This window comes from Sorex araneus, chromosome X, assembly GCF_027595985.1.
Source record: "Sorex araneus isolate mSorAra2 chromosome X, mSorAra2.pri, whole genome shotgun sequence".
Classification (NCBI taxonomy): Eukaryota; Metazoa; Chordata; class Mammalia; order Eulipotyphla; family Soricidae; genus Sorex; species Sorex araneus.
The window spans coordinates 28059105-28074690 of record NC_073313.1 but is presented as its reverse complement, the minus strand read 5'-3'; the positions used below and the strand labels follow the sequence as shown (position 1 = coordinate 28074690).

Here is a 15586-nt window from a genome sequence, read left to right as displayed (position 1 = left end):
TGTATCGAACTAGAGATATATGGATAAAGAAATTCTTGTATGTATACACTATGGAATACTGTGCCATCATAAGAAAAGATAAAATCATGCAGGTTGCCCTTGTATGGAGCTATAAAGTATAATAACGTATAATGCCAATGACATATGTCAGAGAGAAGACATCAAATAATAGATGATCTCTCTCATATGGCATAAGGAAACATTACTTTCTGCCTGCTCACAGGGCAGGCTTGAGGGGTGGGTCAATAACTGAGGACAGTGGTAGAGGGAAGGTGACATTAGTGGTGGGATTAGTGTTGGAAAGTTGAGGGCCCCGAATAATTGTATTATGAACGAATTGGTAAGCCACAGTGTTTAAATAAAGTTTAAATAAAGTTAGGGGGCAGGGGCTGGAGTGATAACACAACAGGTAGGGTGTTTACCTTGCATGTGACTGACCCGGGTTCGATTCCCAGCATGCCATTTGGTCCCCCGAGCATCGCCAGGCATGATTCCTGAGTGCATGAGTCAGGAGTAACCCCTGTGCATCGCCGGTGTGATCCAAAAAGCAAAAAAAAAAAAAAAAAAAAGAAAAGAAAAAAAAGAAAAAGTGAGGGGGCAAGAGAGAATACTAAGGGAATAATGGATGGCAACAGACCATGAGAGTCATCTCAGAGACCTGAGTTTACTTAGGGGATGGGAGAATGTTGAGACAGTGGTGATAGAATGATTTTGTTTTTTCTATTTTGCAGGAACAGGGCCAGACTTGGCTGTGCTCAGGGCTTATTCTTGGCTCTGTGCTCAGGGACCATGCCTGGTGGGCTTGGGAGACTATAAGGGGTGCTAGGGATTAAACCTGAGTTGGCTGCATGCAACACAAGTACCCTTCCCATTATACTATCATTTGACCCCTACACTGTAACAAATTTTGAAAATAAAACTCATGCAATGTTTTCATATCATAGCCGAAATGAACTCAATACCAACACTAGAAAGATAGTTGAAACATTCTCAAATGCTTATAAATTAAACAATGCACATAAATAACTCATTAGTTCGGGGGAAATATCACAAGAGAAAATTTAAAACTTTTGAAATAAATGAAAATAGAAACCGTTCTCTAAAATTTGTGGAGCTCTATTAAATTGGTGCTTGCAGAGAAATTTAGAGATATAGAGAAGAAATTTAGAAAGACTCAATAAATATGTTGGGGAGAAAAGAAAGATCTAAAGTAAATAACATAAGTTTCCACCTTAGGAAACTAGAGAAACAATACCAAAATAACCCTGAAGAGATTAGAAGAGAAGAAATTTTAAAAATACATCGTAAAACTTTGACCCGAGAGGGACTGGGAACCTCTGGCTTAATAGCTAAAGGTGCCTGCTTTGCAAGTGTGAGACTTTGAGTTTGACCCCTAGACCCACGCACATACGTCGAGCATAATCCTTACCACTCTGCTGTCTTGGTTGCCCAGTACATCAGCACAGTGTGCAATCTCCAGTGCCAGGTAGTGTGCAAGCACCATGTCCATGTCTGTGACCCCACCAAGTACCACAACCAAGTGTGCGACCACCATAACCAAGTGTGCGAGCACCACGGCCAAGTAGGCTGTGAGACTCCAAGTTATTATAACAACAATATTGTGGCAAACAAAATATAAATAAAGGAAGGAAGGGAGAGAATAAATTATTAAATCCATACATAAATATACATTTTATTTTTTTTTTAAAGGTTTCTTTTTTGCTGAAAGAACTTTGTGCTATCTCTGTGTACCTCCCGGTGTCTGGACCGTGAGAGCCACAATTTAGCCCAATTTGGTGAGGAGTTTTTTTTTTTTCCTTTTGGATCACACCCTGTGATGCACAGGGGTTACTTCTGGCTCATGCACAGAAATTACTCCTGGTGGTACTCGGGGAACCATACGGGGTGCTGGGAATTGAACCTGGGTCTGCCCTGTGCAAGGCAAACACCCTACCTGCTGAGCTATCACTCCAGCCCCTGTGGTGGGTGGTTCTTTAGCTTTGGCTTTTCCAGTTTGGTGATGCATGCCATCCACTTTGGACCCAAAATGTTGCTGGTGCCGCCGAATCTCGTTATCTCTGTCATTGTAGTTGGTCCTGATGGCTTCCACCCGCTTAGCCAGAGCTCCTTTGTCTTTCAAGTTAACTTGCATGACAGCCATGGCGGTGCTTGTCGACTTGTGGCCCGGGAAGCCCCAGCTGGCCATGCTCTTGATGATGCAGTCAGGTATCGCCATTTTCCAGCACAGAGAGGGCAGACCACCTGCTCCGTGGGGTCCACTTCGTGCACCATCATATTCTCCACCAGCGTGGTGACAGTCTTGCCCCCAGCTCGAAGCATGGAACCCGCATAGTGGCAATGTGGCCTTCTGGGTGTGAGTCAGCAGCTGAGTGTTGTCGCTGCAGGTGGATGCAGTGTGGCCACTTGACTAAGTGGGTCAGTCCTGCTCGGGTTGGATGTCCTGGCAATGACAATGTCCTGGGGCTGCTTCTCGAACAGGAGTTTACCACCTTTTTGGAGTCCTGCTTCTTGACCCTACAGAGCTCGGGGCCACCTTCTTCCCGTTGGCCTTCTTTCCCTTTGGCATTTTGGGAGGCCACAGAAGAGAACAAATATAAATCTTATTTCTTAAAAAAAATGAAGTCATGAACTTTGCATATAAGTGGATCAACATGGAAAGTATCATGCTAAGTGAAATGAGTCAGAAAGAGAGACAGACATAGAAAGATTACACTCATCTGTGGAATATAAAATAACAGAATAGGAGACTAATGTCCAAGAATAGTAGAAATAAGTAGAAATTGGTTCCATGGCTTGGAAGCTGGTCTCACCTGCTGGGGAAAAAGGCTGCTCAGATAGAGAAGGGAACACCAAGTAAAATGTGGTTGGAGATCCCGCCCCAGAAGGGAGATGTGCGCTGAAAGTAGACTAGAGACTGAACACAATGGCCACTCAATAACCCTATTGCAAACCACAACACCCAATTGGAGAGAGAGATCAAAAGGGAGTACCCTGTCACAGAGGCAGGGTGGGGTGGGGGGGGAGATGGGATTGGGGGAGGGGATACTGGGTTTATTGGTGATGGAGAATGGGCACTTTCTCCATCATATTCTCCATACATGTTTGTGAACATTGTATGAGGGAAAAACAAGTTCTAACATGTGTGAATCTGTATCTGTACCCTCATGGTGATTCACTAATTAAAGAATAAAATAAAAAAAAGAATTAAAAGAAATTTATTTTATTATACATATTTTAAATTTTTAATTATTTTTATAAATGTATTCATTAAGTCTATTTATTCAGCCATTAATTAAACTGTAAATCTTAAAATAGAGCAAATATAAATCTTAAAATAGAGCATAACTAAATGAAATGTAAAACAAGCAAGAAAGGCAAGAAGGAATAAAATACCAATATTAGAAAAGAGCCACATTGACTTGTTAAAAGTGAAAAAAATCAGACATGTTAAAAGTAAAAAATATATTACTGTGACCAACTCTGCATCTGCAAAGTTGATAATAGATAAAATGTATCAATCCCTTGAAATATACAATCTAAACTTATTCACTCTGAAATAATCTGAAAGGGTTCTATTAGGGAAATTTAATTAGTAGTTTGAAACCTTCCAAAGAAAGCAATCACTAGGCTGAGATAGTTTCCTTGGTGAATTCCATCAAACATTTCAGGGAGAAATAATACAATTAATCTGCAATCTTTTTCAGAAAATATAAGAAAAGAGAAACATTTCCACTTTTTTTTTAAAAGTGAGGCCAGTATGATCCTAAGTCTAAAGCCTTAAAAGTACATGACTAGAACACTGCAGATGAATATATTTCATGTGCGTAAACAAAGAAATTTTTAACAAAATAATAGCAAGTAGAATGTGATAATATCTAAACTTTAAATTTTAGGAATATATGGCTCGTTTCTAAAATGTAAAACTTGTTCATTCATAAATCAATTAGCATATTTATAATATAACAGATGGAATAACAAAATGAATGTCATTGGGGCCTGTGAGATAGTTAATAGGAGCCGAGAACATTCTGAGACAGAATCCGAGCACCGCATGATCCCCGAAGCACCACTAGGAGACACCACTGAGCACTGAACATGGAATAGCCCTTGAGCACACTGAGTGTGACCCACCACCTTCCCCCAAAGATGATCATATTAATAAATGCGTAAAGATCATTTTAAAATGTTTAGTACCCACATGTGATTAAAAAAATAAACTTTGAAAATTAAACCAGAAGAGAATTTCCTTAGTCTGAAAAAGGCTATGTAAGAAAATCTATAAATTAACTTTCTACTTACTGATGAGGGACTGGATGCTTTCTCCCTATGACTGAAAATGAAACGTGGTTGTCTTCTCATTATTCCCATTCAGCATCATAATGGACGTGCTATCTAATGCAAGACAATCAGTCCCAGATATATTGCATATAGACAAGCAAGAGATAAATAAAAATTACAGGTCTTTCTTTATTTAACAGAGGAAATAATTGTCCATGTAGAAAGCCACAAAGAAACTAAAGAGGAAGGAAAACCCTCCCAGAATTATTAACTGAATATAATTGTCTTATAACATACCAGCAAAAAATAATTGAAGTTTGTTGGGGACGGGCCTAGGCACCCTCTGCCTCTGTCCCTGTAAACAGGGACTGGATGAGGAGGGGACCTAGGCACCCCCTACCTTAGTTCCTGTAAACAGGAATGAGTAAGGAGAAACGTGGCATGAGGGCGAGTCATCCCCTGACAGCCAACCTTGACAGGCGGCCGAAGGGCCACCATGTCTGGCAGCCAGCCTGGAAAGGGGGTCGAAGGGCCACCATGCTCTGGCAGCTGGACTCAAGAGGAGGCTGAAGGGAGGATTAGCTCGTATCTGCCATGGCCATGCTCAAGGCCACATCTGCTTTCCCATGTTTCTCAAGGCTGAGAGAAGGAACCAAAATACAAGTAAGATTGGCAAAAATAAAGTTGCCTGCACTGCTTGATTAATAATGTTTATGCCACTTATGTAACCTGCTGATCGTTGCTAAAATAAGACTATATAAACCCTCTTGGATTTCAATAAACTTGCTGTATGCCGCATATTGCATGCAGTCCTCCCTAGCCCACTCAAATCTCATTCCCTCTCTCTGGCCGAGGTTCAAGTTGGCCGTGTGGGCCGCAGCAGAAGTTAGAAATTTAAAACTACAAAAACGTCCACAATAGAACAAAAAGTGAAACACAGGTAAATTTAACAGACCAAATTTATCTGCAGAAAACTAAAAACACATTAACGAAGATACAAAGAAATATTTCCTATTCATGAGTTGGTAGACACAATTGTGAAGATATTATTTCTACTTTGATATATTGAATGCATTCACACACAAAAATTATTGCCGCCATTTTTATGGATATTGATAAATGGATTCTAATATTTACATGGAGTGGCAAAGGTCCTAGGATATCTATTGAAAAAGAAGAACAAAGTTCAAAGATTCAGTACTCTATATATATATTTTTTTTGCTTTTTGGTTCACACCCAGCTATGCACAGGGGTCACTCTTTGCTCTACTCTCAGGAATCACCCCTGGCGGTGCTCAGGAGACCATATGGGATACTGGGGATCAAACCCGGGTCGGTTGCGTGCAAGGCAAACCCCCTAAACGCTGTGCTATTGCTCCAGCTCCTCAATACTCTATTTCAAGGCTTAATGCAAGGCAAGAGTAAACAAGACAGCATAGTGTTGGTGAAGAATGGACAGTAAATCATTGGGACAGAGAATAGACAACCTAGAAATAGATATGCACAAATGTAGTCAAATAAATTTTGACAAAAGTACAAAGACAAATGAAAAAGAATCCTTTTTCACTAAATAATAGAAAATTTGGACACCTGTTTGAGGTAAAGGGAGAAATTTAATCATAAGCCTCAGATCTTACAAAGTTGAGTACAGGTGAAAGAGTCAATAATCTTTGGTAAATATATAAGCAATAAAATGTAATAAAATATCAATCTAGGAGATAAGATGGATGAATCACAAATGGATATTACTTTACAAATATATAAACATGTTGCATTTATATGATTCCATTTACAAGACATTCTAGAAAAACACAGCTATTGAGACAGAAAAATTCCATCTAGTAACCTCTAGGTTTAGGGGTAGATAGTAAATTTAAACTGAAGCACAGGGGACTTTCAGGTGATGAAACTATTTTGTATGTTACTATCACAATGGATATGAGATATTCTGCCTTTTTCAGAGTCTTAAAAATTAGAGCCAAAAATGTGAATTTTAATGGACTCAAATAAAAAACTAGTTGAGAGAGCTAGGTGTCCCAGAATGGAATTTAGATTATGACCCAAAAGCTAGCTATGTGTGAAATAACAATGAAGAGGGTGGGGGGGGAGAAACTGATGAAAGGTATCATTAAGTATGAACAGTATTAAGATGAAAGATTAAAGAAAAAAGGAACGGCATATTGCTATCACACTCTTGTTGGCAAAGCTGGGGAATGAATTGTGTGATACTAAGTTAGAGTTGGAGATGAATAGAAGTCCTGTTTAGCTAAATATAAGTCAAGATGGACAGATCCAGAAATAATTGTATATGTGTCTGCATGTATGAGTTAGTATACACTTGTCCCAAGTTCTGCCAGTTGAAAGAGATTAGAAGCAATGTTTCTAGGATCACTGTTATCCCGTTGCTCGTCAATTTGCTGGAGTGGGTACCAATAATGTCTCCATTGTGAGACTTGTTGTTACTGGGTTTTTTTTTGGCATCTTTTTATCGAATACGCCATGGGTAGCTTGCCAGGCTCTGCCTTGTGGACGGGATACTCTCGGTAGCTTGCCGGGCTCTCCAAGAGGGACGGAGGAATCGAACCCAAGTCGGCCTCATGCGAGGCAAACACCCTACCTGTTGTTCTATCACTCCAGCTCATGTTCCTAGTAGGATAATTTGAGGGAGAAAATAAATAACCTAATACAGTCTTTAAACCAATTATAGAAAAATAAGTGTCCATGTGTCCATACTTCTATAAATGATTAGATGAGAAAACACATCAGGAAGAATCAACAAATCTTATATATGGAATAAATCTAAATAATTTATATAGCTATTCTAACCTCAGGGTGGTAGAGTCTGGCTCCACCCACTGTTTCCACTCTCCTCTTTCAGTGTGGGTTGACCATAGTGACTTCTTTCTAAAGAGTGTTGTGTGGAGGGGCCAGCGAGATGGAACTGGAGGTAAGGCACTTGCCTCACATGTGGCCAACACCAGGTCAAATCCCCAGCACCACATGCATATCCTCAAGTATATGCAGGGGTCGCTTCTGAGCACAGAGCTAGAATTGACCCCCTGCCCATTAAAAAAAAATACTATTTGGAAAGGAGGGGGAAGTTGTTTCTCAGTGGAAAAATTTAACAGACACTAGTTGACCAAGATGATTTCATCAGTTAGTAAATCCTGTTGGTCATGTGACTCTTGACATAAAGTGACTGAAATTGCACTTCTGAGATCTTCCTTCTAAGATCTTACCACGTCAACCATACCCAATTGAGAGAAGTTCCTCAAAACACCTGACCAATACTTTCCAAAATTGCCAAGGTCATCAAAAATGACGGAATTCAGACAAATTGTCATAGTCTATGGGCACCACGGATTAAATGATAATTAGATGTATTGTGCTACTGTGGTTGGGGTCCTAAGCCAGAAAAGAGGATGTAAAGGATGAAGGAAATATGAAGGAAGGATGGACTTTAGTTAGTAGCAATGTATTGATATGGACTCAGTTGTGATAGTGCAATGTGTGACATTAATAACAGGAGAGAGTGAAAGCTGATACAATGCAACCCACTCTGTATTACAGATACGCAAACTTCTAGAAATATAAAAATAGAATTCTTAGAAGTAATTAAAGAACCAAGAGAGCAGGGCTGGCGTGATAGTACAGTGGGGAGGGGGTCTGCTTTGCTCACAGCTGACTGACCCGGATTCAGTTGTCAGCATCCCATATGGTCCTCTGAGCACTGCTGGGCGTAATTTCTGAGCATCACCATGTGTGACCCGAAAACGCAAACCAAATAAACAAAATAAAAAGAAGCCAGAGAGATCTATTTGTGGTCTCAGAAAAAGATCTTAAATATAATTAAAAGTACAAACATCGAAACAAATAAAATACAGCTGCAGTTTGTACATCATTATCCATGTATGTAAAAAAAAAGAACCAAAGAGAAATCAGTGTGTTTATTTTAGATAAAGACAAGGACCATTATACACTTTACTGTTTATTATAGTTCCCTTTTAAACTGTAGTGATTTCTGAGAAGGACTGAATTTTGGAGATTGAAGAACGGAATAGGAGGTGTGTCTTCTTCATGTCGTCAGAAGTTTTTGTCAAGAAGAATATGTGCATGGTTCTTTCTATAATGCAAGTGTTTAAATAAAATCAACAAGAGAAAAAAGTAGCTGTGTGTGGCTAGACGATGTAAGAGACAAACACCAAGTATGAATGACACTCCACTATAAATATTTATTTCTTGTGCACATAGAATGTGACACGGTGAGGCAGAGGCCCGTACTGTCAGGGAACCCAGGATCCAGCCCGCTCCCATCACACGAGGCCACACTGAGCTCCAGGTGCCTCATTCCTGCAACTGACAAATGCGGTCTCTTCCTAGTTCAGTGGCAAGACCCTTTCTGACTACAAATGGATGGAACAGTGCTCAGGAGAGCAAGACATCATGTGGAGGAGTGCTTGCAGGCTCGCGCCGCAGAAGGTGATCATAAAATGGAGAGTGTCACACTTATAATTTATGTGAAAGGAAAGTTCTCTTCATTCATCGACAACTTCTGGAGAAGGCCCAAACTGTCGCACAATGCTCTATACTGTTCTATTTTTTAAAAAAATTAATTCTTTTTAATGAATCACCATGAGATACAGTTACAGACTTACAAACTTTTGTATTGTTCTAATGCTAATAGCAAAGGTGTTTTTTCAAATACAGGATCACTGTTGTTTTATAAAAGGACCCTTTAGCACTTAATTTTTTTTTATGGGTCACACCTGGCGATGCACAGGGGTTACTCCTGGCTCTAGCACTCAGGAATTACCCCTGGTGGTGCTCAGGGGACCATATGGGATGCTGGGAATCGAACTTGGGTCGGCCACATGCAAGGCAAACGCCCTACCCACTGTGCTGTCGCTCCAGTCCCGTTTAGCACTTACTTTGACAATGGTGCCCCTACTTTCAGAATGTCCTTCCATTTGTGAAACGGACGAAACAACATTTGGCGAGTTTTTGCTAACCACCGCTGGAAAAACGTGTCTGCTGGGTTGTGTAGGAGTGTGTGTTAGGTACCGGGGGGACCAAGGAGTTTCTCCATGGGGCATATAGGTTAAGAGTCAGGCCCACAAGGTTCAGTTCCTTTTTCTAATTAAGCTGCCACATCTGCAAAGGGTATACTTTCTGCATGGAGGGTAGATCAAGGAATTGCTCTGTGAAGATGGCTTATGTCCTAAAGCCTGTGAGTGAATATGTCATGCTACATGGTCCAAAGCAATTTGTCGTTATGTGTGGTATGTGTGTAGTAAGGCATATATGCAGTAAGGGAAGGAAATTTACTGGATAATCAGGATGGGCCAATCTCATAGGCCAGAGATGCCAATCATGGAAGAGTGGGTGGCCATTTAATTGCTGATTTAAAACATGTGGGTCTGTGGGCCAGGCCCCGTGAGAAACGTGAAGAAACAGTGGCAGCCCAAACTCAGCATTAGTGAAGAGCCGGACTATCAGGCTCAGAACCTCCAAGAACTGACTGTGGCCAACACCCTGCGTCTGGCAAGATGACGCTCCCCAGAGCTCCTGGCAGCTGAGAACGTGACTCAAGCCTGTAAAGGCAGAAAAGAGGGACCCGCAGAAACAACGGGAATTTATCACCTAGAGATGTGGGAGACGGTGAGTGTTCTTATTACCCCTCGCTTCTTAAACTCTGTTTTGTGAACCCTTATGGAGTCACTAAGCTTAAAAAAAGACACTGGAGGGTGAGTCTTAACAGATGCCTCATAAGCCGTGTGCCCAGTGGGGCCTCTGCAATATTCAGCCAAGTGGGTGAAACTTCTCAGGCCTTGTGACACCAGACACCCCCAACGGCCCAAAGCTGCTATGTTCAGAGACCCCCGGGGCTGCACCTAATGGGTACTCGGGGGCCATGTTATGTGTCAGAGTTCGAAGCAGCATCGACCTCTAATGCCTATACTCTATTATTTATCAGTCAATACTTGATTTAGTGATATACCATTTAAATACCTATATATCTGGGGTCGCATAAAAATTCCTCAGATGAGAAGGAGTTTCGAGAGGAAGAAGTTTAAGAGGTCCTGTTTGTAGACCACTGATGCGCAGTGATTTGTCTGACAATTGTGAAATACTGGTACGATCTGCTGGGGAACATAGGGTCTGTTAGAAGCCAGCTCTGCAGATATATGCTCCAGCTTTGGGTGCTGGAGCACTTAGTTAAGCTGATGCAACTGCGTATAGATTTAGCCTTAAATTTAACTCACCTGATTAAGCGCTCCTTCCTCCCTAATCTCACTGGCTTTCAAAAGCTTCTTCAATTCAGCAAATCTGGTGCCAAGTCGGGCTCCGCTCATAAGCCAATTTGGAAAAAAAAAAAACTTTGAGAGTGTGGTAGAAGTGCCTAGAATTCAAAACTTCATGATCAAAGTAAACAATCACACAGACAGGGTTGCTCCAGGTGACTGCGGAAAGTTGGACTTCTTAATTCAGGGGAAAGGCCTGAGACTCTGGGCCTTCTGTTCCATTGGGTGCAGAGTGTAACCCCAGGAAAGACAGCGGGGAAGCGTTGGATGGCAGGATCCCGAGTGGGACATGAGGGCACACTGGGAAGATCAGTGGGAAGTGCTGGGCCTGGTCCTGTGTGTCAGCATCCGGGTGGCCAGCTTTCAGAGAACCCCATGGCTCGGAGCAAATGTAACCCATACGCGGGATCCCTGTGATGTTTCTCATTTTTGCCTTTTGATTTGTACCAGAGTTCTAATGAAGTACATTAATGTCCCCTTGATGGGTGGCAGGGTGAGGTAGTGAGAAATGAATCAAGAGACACAGGTTGACTTCTTGCTGGGGCCCTAGCTTCCTAAACTGTTGATGGCGTAACCGAATGTGGGGGTGTCACAAAAATGTGGGGGCATGTGGAAAGTTTCTGGGTGATTTATAGGTTTTTTTTTTTGCTTTTCGGGTCACACCTAGAGATACTCAGGGGTTACTCCTGGATCTGCACTCAGGAATTACTCCTGGCAGTGCTCGGGGGACCATATGGGATGCTGGGAATTGAACCGGGGTTGGCTGCGTGCAAGGCAAAGGCCCTACCCGCTGTACTATCACTCCCGCTCCTCTGGGTGATTTTTAAGTGCTAAAAGCAGTGGCAAAAATAATGCAAGACCAAAGATCGAAGGAATTTGAGGTGATTCTGAGAACGCTTGCCCTGGTTATGTTTCTCAGATACAAAGTAGGAAAAGTTTAAGAAGCCCTGGTTGGTCTGGGGACATTCAGACCAGATCTCTAGTCCCTGTTCGACCAATAGCGAAGTTCTTGAGCCGCAGCTTCTTTATTAAGTAATCATTTTCCTGGCTGATTTAGATCTTGTAAATAGGAATGTTGGAGTGGATCTGATTTATGCAGACACCGGCAGGATACTGAGTTCTGATCAGTTTGTGTTAGTACTAGTCTAATTTTCACTCTGAAACCTTTGAACCTTTTCTTTGGGATTATGGCGTTGAGGGTTGGACCACATGTGGCAGTGCTGGGATACCATGTGGTGCCAGGGATCAAACTGGGGTTGACTGTATGCAAGGCAAGTGCCTTAAACCCTATACTATCTATCTCTGCGGTCCTTGGGAATTTTTTTTAAGCCAAGAAATATCAGAGAACTTATAACACTCTAGGATATGGCACAAGAAATCTGTCAATATGATGGGCCAGCAAGTTAAACTAAGTTTCTGCCTAAGTCTTTTGAGAACATTTTGTGTATTCATGTGTGTGTGTAATTATCCTGCAACTCAGAATTCCTAGAATTCATATTGATGTCTATTTACATTTCTTCTTTCTGTATGCTGTCCTATCCCAAATGCTCAGATTAGCATTATTTCACCTCCATAAAAAAAAAATAGGGGCTGGAGCGATAGCACAGCGGGTAGGGCGTTTGCCTTGCACGCGGCTGACCTGGGTTAGAATCCCAGCATCCCATATGTTCCCCTGAGCACTGCCAGGGGTAATTCCTGAGTGCAAAGCCAGGAGTAACCCCTGTGCATCGCCAGGCATGACTCAAAAAGCAAAACGAAACAAAACAAAACAAAAACACATTTAGTGTAGCTTAGGCTTTACCAAATTATATTCAAGTAGGCCCATTTTGTGGATGAACTCTGCATCTCCCAGGCCAGGGCAAAGACTTCAGTACAGTGGCACAGTGGCTTCTGAGCTTCCCTGCTTAGGGTAGTCACGAGAGAGAGAGAGAGAGAGAGAGAGAGGGGGGGGGGGAGGGAGAGAGGGAGAGAGAGAGAGGGAGGGAGAGAGGGAGGGAGAGAGGGAGGGAGAGAGGGAGGGAGAGAGGGGGAGGGAGAGAGGAGGAGGGGGAGGGAGAGAGGAGGAGGAGGGAGAGGAGGGGGAGGGGAGGAGGGGGAGGGGAGGAGGGGGAGGGGAGGGGGAGAGGGGGAGAGGGAGAAGGGGAGGGGGGGACGGGGAGAGGGGGAAAAGGAGAGAGGGGGGAGGGGGAGGTGGGGGGTAGGGGGAGTGTGTGTGTGTGTGTGTGTGTGTGTGTGTGTGTATGTAAGTAATGTATTCTCCTGCACTGGACAAAAAGCACAGTGCCTCTTCTATTCCTACCCCAAGGACAAATCTTCTTGACTTTCTCCATGATTTTTAAGTGCTAAAAGCAGTTTTCCGTTCCAGGATTTAGACTCTTATTCTAAGACACTGCATTTGAGTTTTCTAGCCCCTGCACATCATTCAAACGGACTCATCTGACTCACTACCCTGCTTAATTAAAATGAACTCATCCAGAGTACTTGCAGTTTCCAAGGTCTCAAACTCTACTGCCACAGGGATTTTATATTTGACTGCTCACATCTGAAACACCCAAGTCCTTATACCATTGTCTTGTTTGTAATGTCATTAGGGGTACTCACAAAATTTCTTGAGCTTTCTCCAACACTTTAACATTCTATGGGCAGGGATGCTGGTTGTTCATCTTAGCAATTCTAATGTGAACATGGAGGTTTGCAATTATTGTTAAAGAAAAACATAGGCCTGTGATAAAAGAACTTATTTATTAAAATACAGTTTTTTCCCTATAATCCATAGTATATTCAGGTATAAGTAGCTATAATACAACAGACTTCAAGTGATGAATGCAATTAATTTTTCCTCTATTTTTTCTTCTCTGCTTTTTCACTTCAACTCAGATACTGATGTTTATTTTTACATTTCCAAGGAGATTCCTGAACATTTTATGAACATACTCTGACATGGAATAGTATTCCAAAACCCTGAATAGCAGGGAACATTTCCACTCTTGAACTATACATACACAGCAAAATACACAGCAAATATCTAAGCAATATCATTTGCAACCTTACATTTTGACTTTCACAAAAACCTACTAAAAACAGCCATTAAAAAACTGCCCCGTTTAGCATATAGGAACACACGTATTACTTGTAAATGACCAGCCCTACTTAAATCCTTTAACTTAGGCTGCGGAATTCTTGTTTTTGACAACTGAGAAAAACCTGCTCCTCAGACCTGTTTGCAGGCAGAGTGAAGCATGGCCTTGGTGCGCATGCGAGCAGCAACATTGCGTGCCCTGGATTCACACCTGGCTTTGGCCCTCTCTTCTTCCTCTTTCAGTGCCTCTGCATACCAGTCCGGAAAGGCACTGGGAACTGTATCACGGACCTTGGCCAAATACTCTAGAACTTTCATCTTACTGGTTTCTGCGTGTGCTCTGGGACCCCACAGAAACTCATAACATGGAGGATCACTACCAGGGACCTGGCGGTACTCCAGATATCTTTCCCTCACCAAATCTTCAGTGATGAGCCTCCTGGGCTCTCCAAAAATGAAGTGTTCCTTCCCCTTATATAGTCCTATCACATTTAACGTTTGCCAGACTTGGTCCTCAGTGGCACGATTACCCTTGGTGAAGATGACCCCCAGAACAGTCATCAACAGACCAGTCTTGGGCACCCCTTTGTCCTCCATCACCCTGGAATCATAGCTTATTTCCAGTTTGTTAATGAGGACGTAGATATGTTTCTGGGTATCAACTTCTTTTACATCAAGGCCAAAGATCAACTCCAAGTGCTCAGTGGCTCTCCTAAGAATTTCAGAGAAGTTACTCTTATACATTTGGATTACATTTTTCATCATCTCTACCCTGCTAATGGGTTCTTTAATATGATACTTATACAGCATGAAATGCACCAACATAGCCACTCTCTCATCTAATGGGCCTCTGAAGAAGGACTGATTCATGTTCGGTTCCTCTGAGACGTTTCGATTTTCTTCCCGTTGCTCACTGGCGGACACAAACGATCTCAAGTACTCAATAGCTGCTTCATTCCCGCTGGTGGCGGTTGTTGCCCTCTGAAGCTCCTGAGACTCCTGGAGCAAAACACAACAGCATATGAGCTCTGGAGATGAAAGATGAAAGAAATGAGAGGAAGAGGCAGGGAACTTTTTTTTCCTACTCCTATCCGGGGATGAGCACTTACCGGACTCATGGAGTCTCCCTGCGCCTGGCGGCGTTTCTCACGGGCACGCAGCTTACTCTTCTGACCCCGAGGCATGATGTCTCTGAGCAGATGCTGTAGGCAAAAGGAAAAGAGAAAAGGTGAGAGCTGAAGGGCAAAGGCTGAGAGTCTTAGGTCTCTTCAATGAAGCGAAGCAATACAAGTAGGCTGCCTCGCTCTCCCCGAGAGCCTGTAGGAGCATCTCCCTGCCCCCAACAAGACTCCTATTCTTTGGCCTGAGGCTGCCCTAGGAGCCTGGGGTTGACTGCTCTGATGCCAACTGTCCTCCTTTCAAAGCCTACACCACTCTGAGTCAGCCTAGTGGAAATTTAGGGGAGCTTGGTCTTACCACATGCACCCGGGTATGCACTGGGAAGAAAGCAGCGTCGAAGGGTAGGGATCTGTGGAACAAGTTGCTACAGATACTGACGGGGGGCCCGTGGGGAAGGCTGTCCTCGGTGCCTCAGCATCCTCAGTATAACTGAGTGCTTGTTTGGAGGTTCTAGCAGGGGAGAGTAGCCACTGTAAACCCTTGACCGAAGACCAGTTTGTCTCTATTCAGGGAAGGCGGACCTCTTCGACCCAGCACACAGCTTCGGGAGGGATGCACCTGGAGCCGTGAGGGAGGTAGGGGACACCCACCTAGCCAGCCGGATCAGCCAAACCAACCCTGGTGATCGATGGGGTGACAGATGTCGCAGCCAGATCGCCCGCCCATCCCTCAGTATAACTTTTTTTTTTTTTAAATTTTTTTTTTCTCTTTGGGTCACACCTGGCTC

At 42.9% G+C, this 15586-nt stretch overlaps 1 protein-coding gene across 1 annotated transcript; it reads right to left on the bottom strand.

Annotated features, from left to right (window-relative positions):
* Positions 1 to 13812: 13812 nt before the first annotated feature.
* LOC101546986 (melanoma-associated antigen B10-like) lies at positions 13813 to 14864 on the bottom strand. Its single transcript, XM_004612461.1, has 2 exons — positions 14790 to 14864; positions 13813 to 14679 (listed from the first exon to the last, which is right to left on the bottom strand). Exons 1-2 carry the CDS (start codon positions 14862 to 14864, stop codon positions 13813 to 13815), a joined length of 942 nt encoding a protein of 313 aa, XP_004612518.1.
* Positions 14865 to 15586: the final 722 nt, after the last annotated feature.

What these genes read in the sequence shown, in the direction of transcription:
- LOC101546986 (XM_004612461.1), bottom strand. Translation starts at nt 14,864, where the DNA reads ATGCCTCGGGGTCAGAAGAGTAAGCTGCGTGCCCGTGAGAAACGCCGC. An exon ending in AGGGAGACTCCATGAGTCCG is followed by an intron (nt 14,680 to 14,789) that starts GTAAGTGCTCAT and finishes GTTTTGCTCCAG; the next exon opens with GAGTCTCAGGAGCTTCAGAG.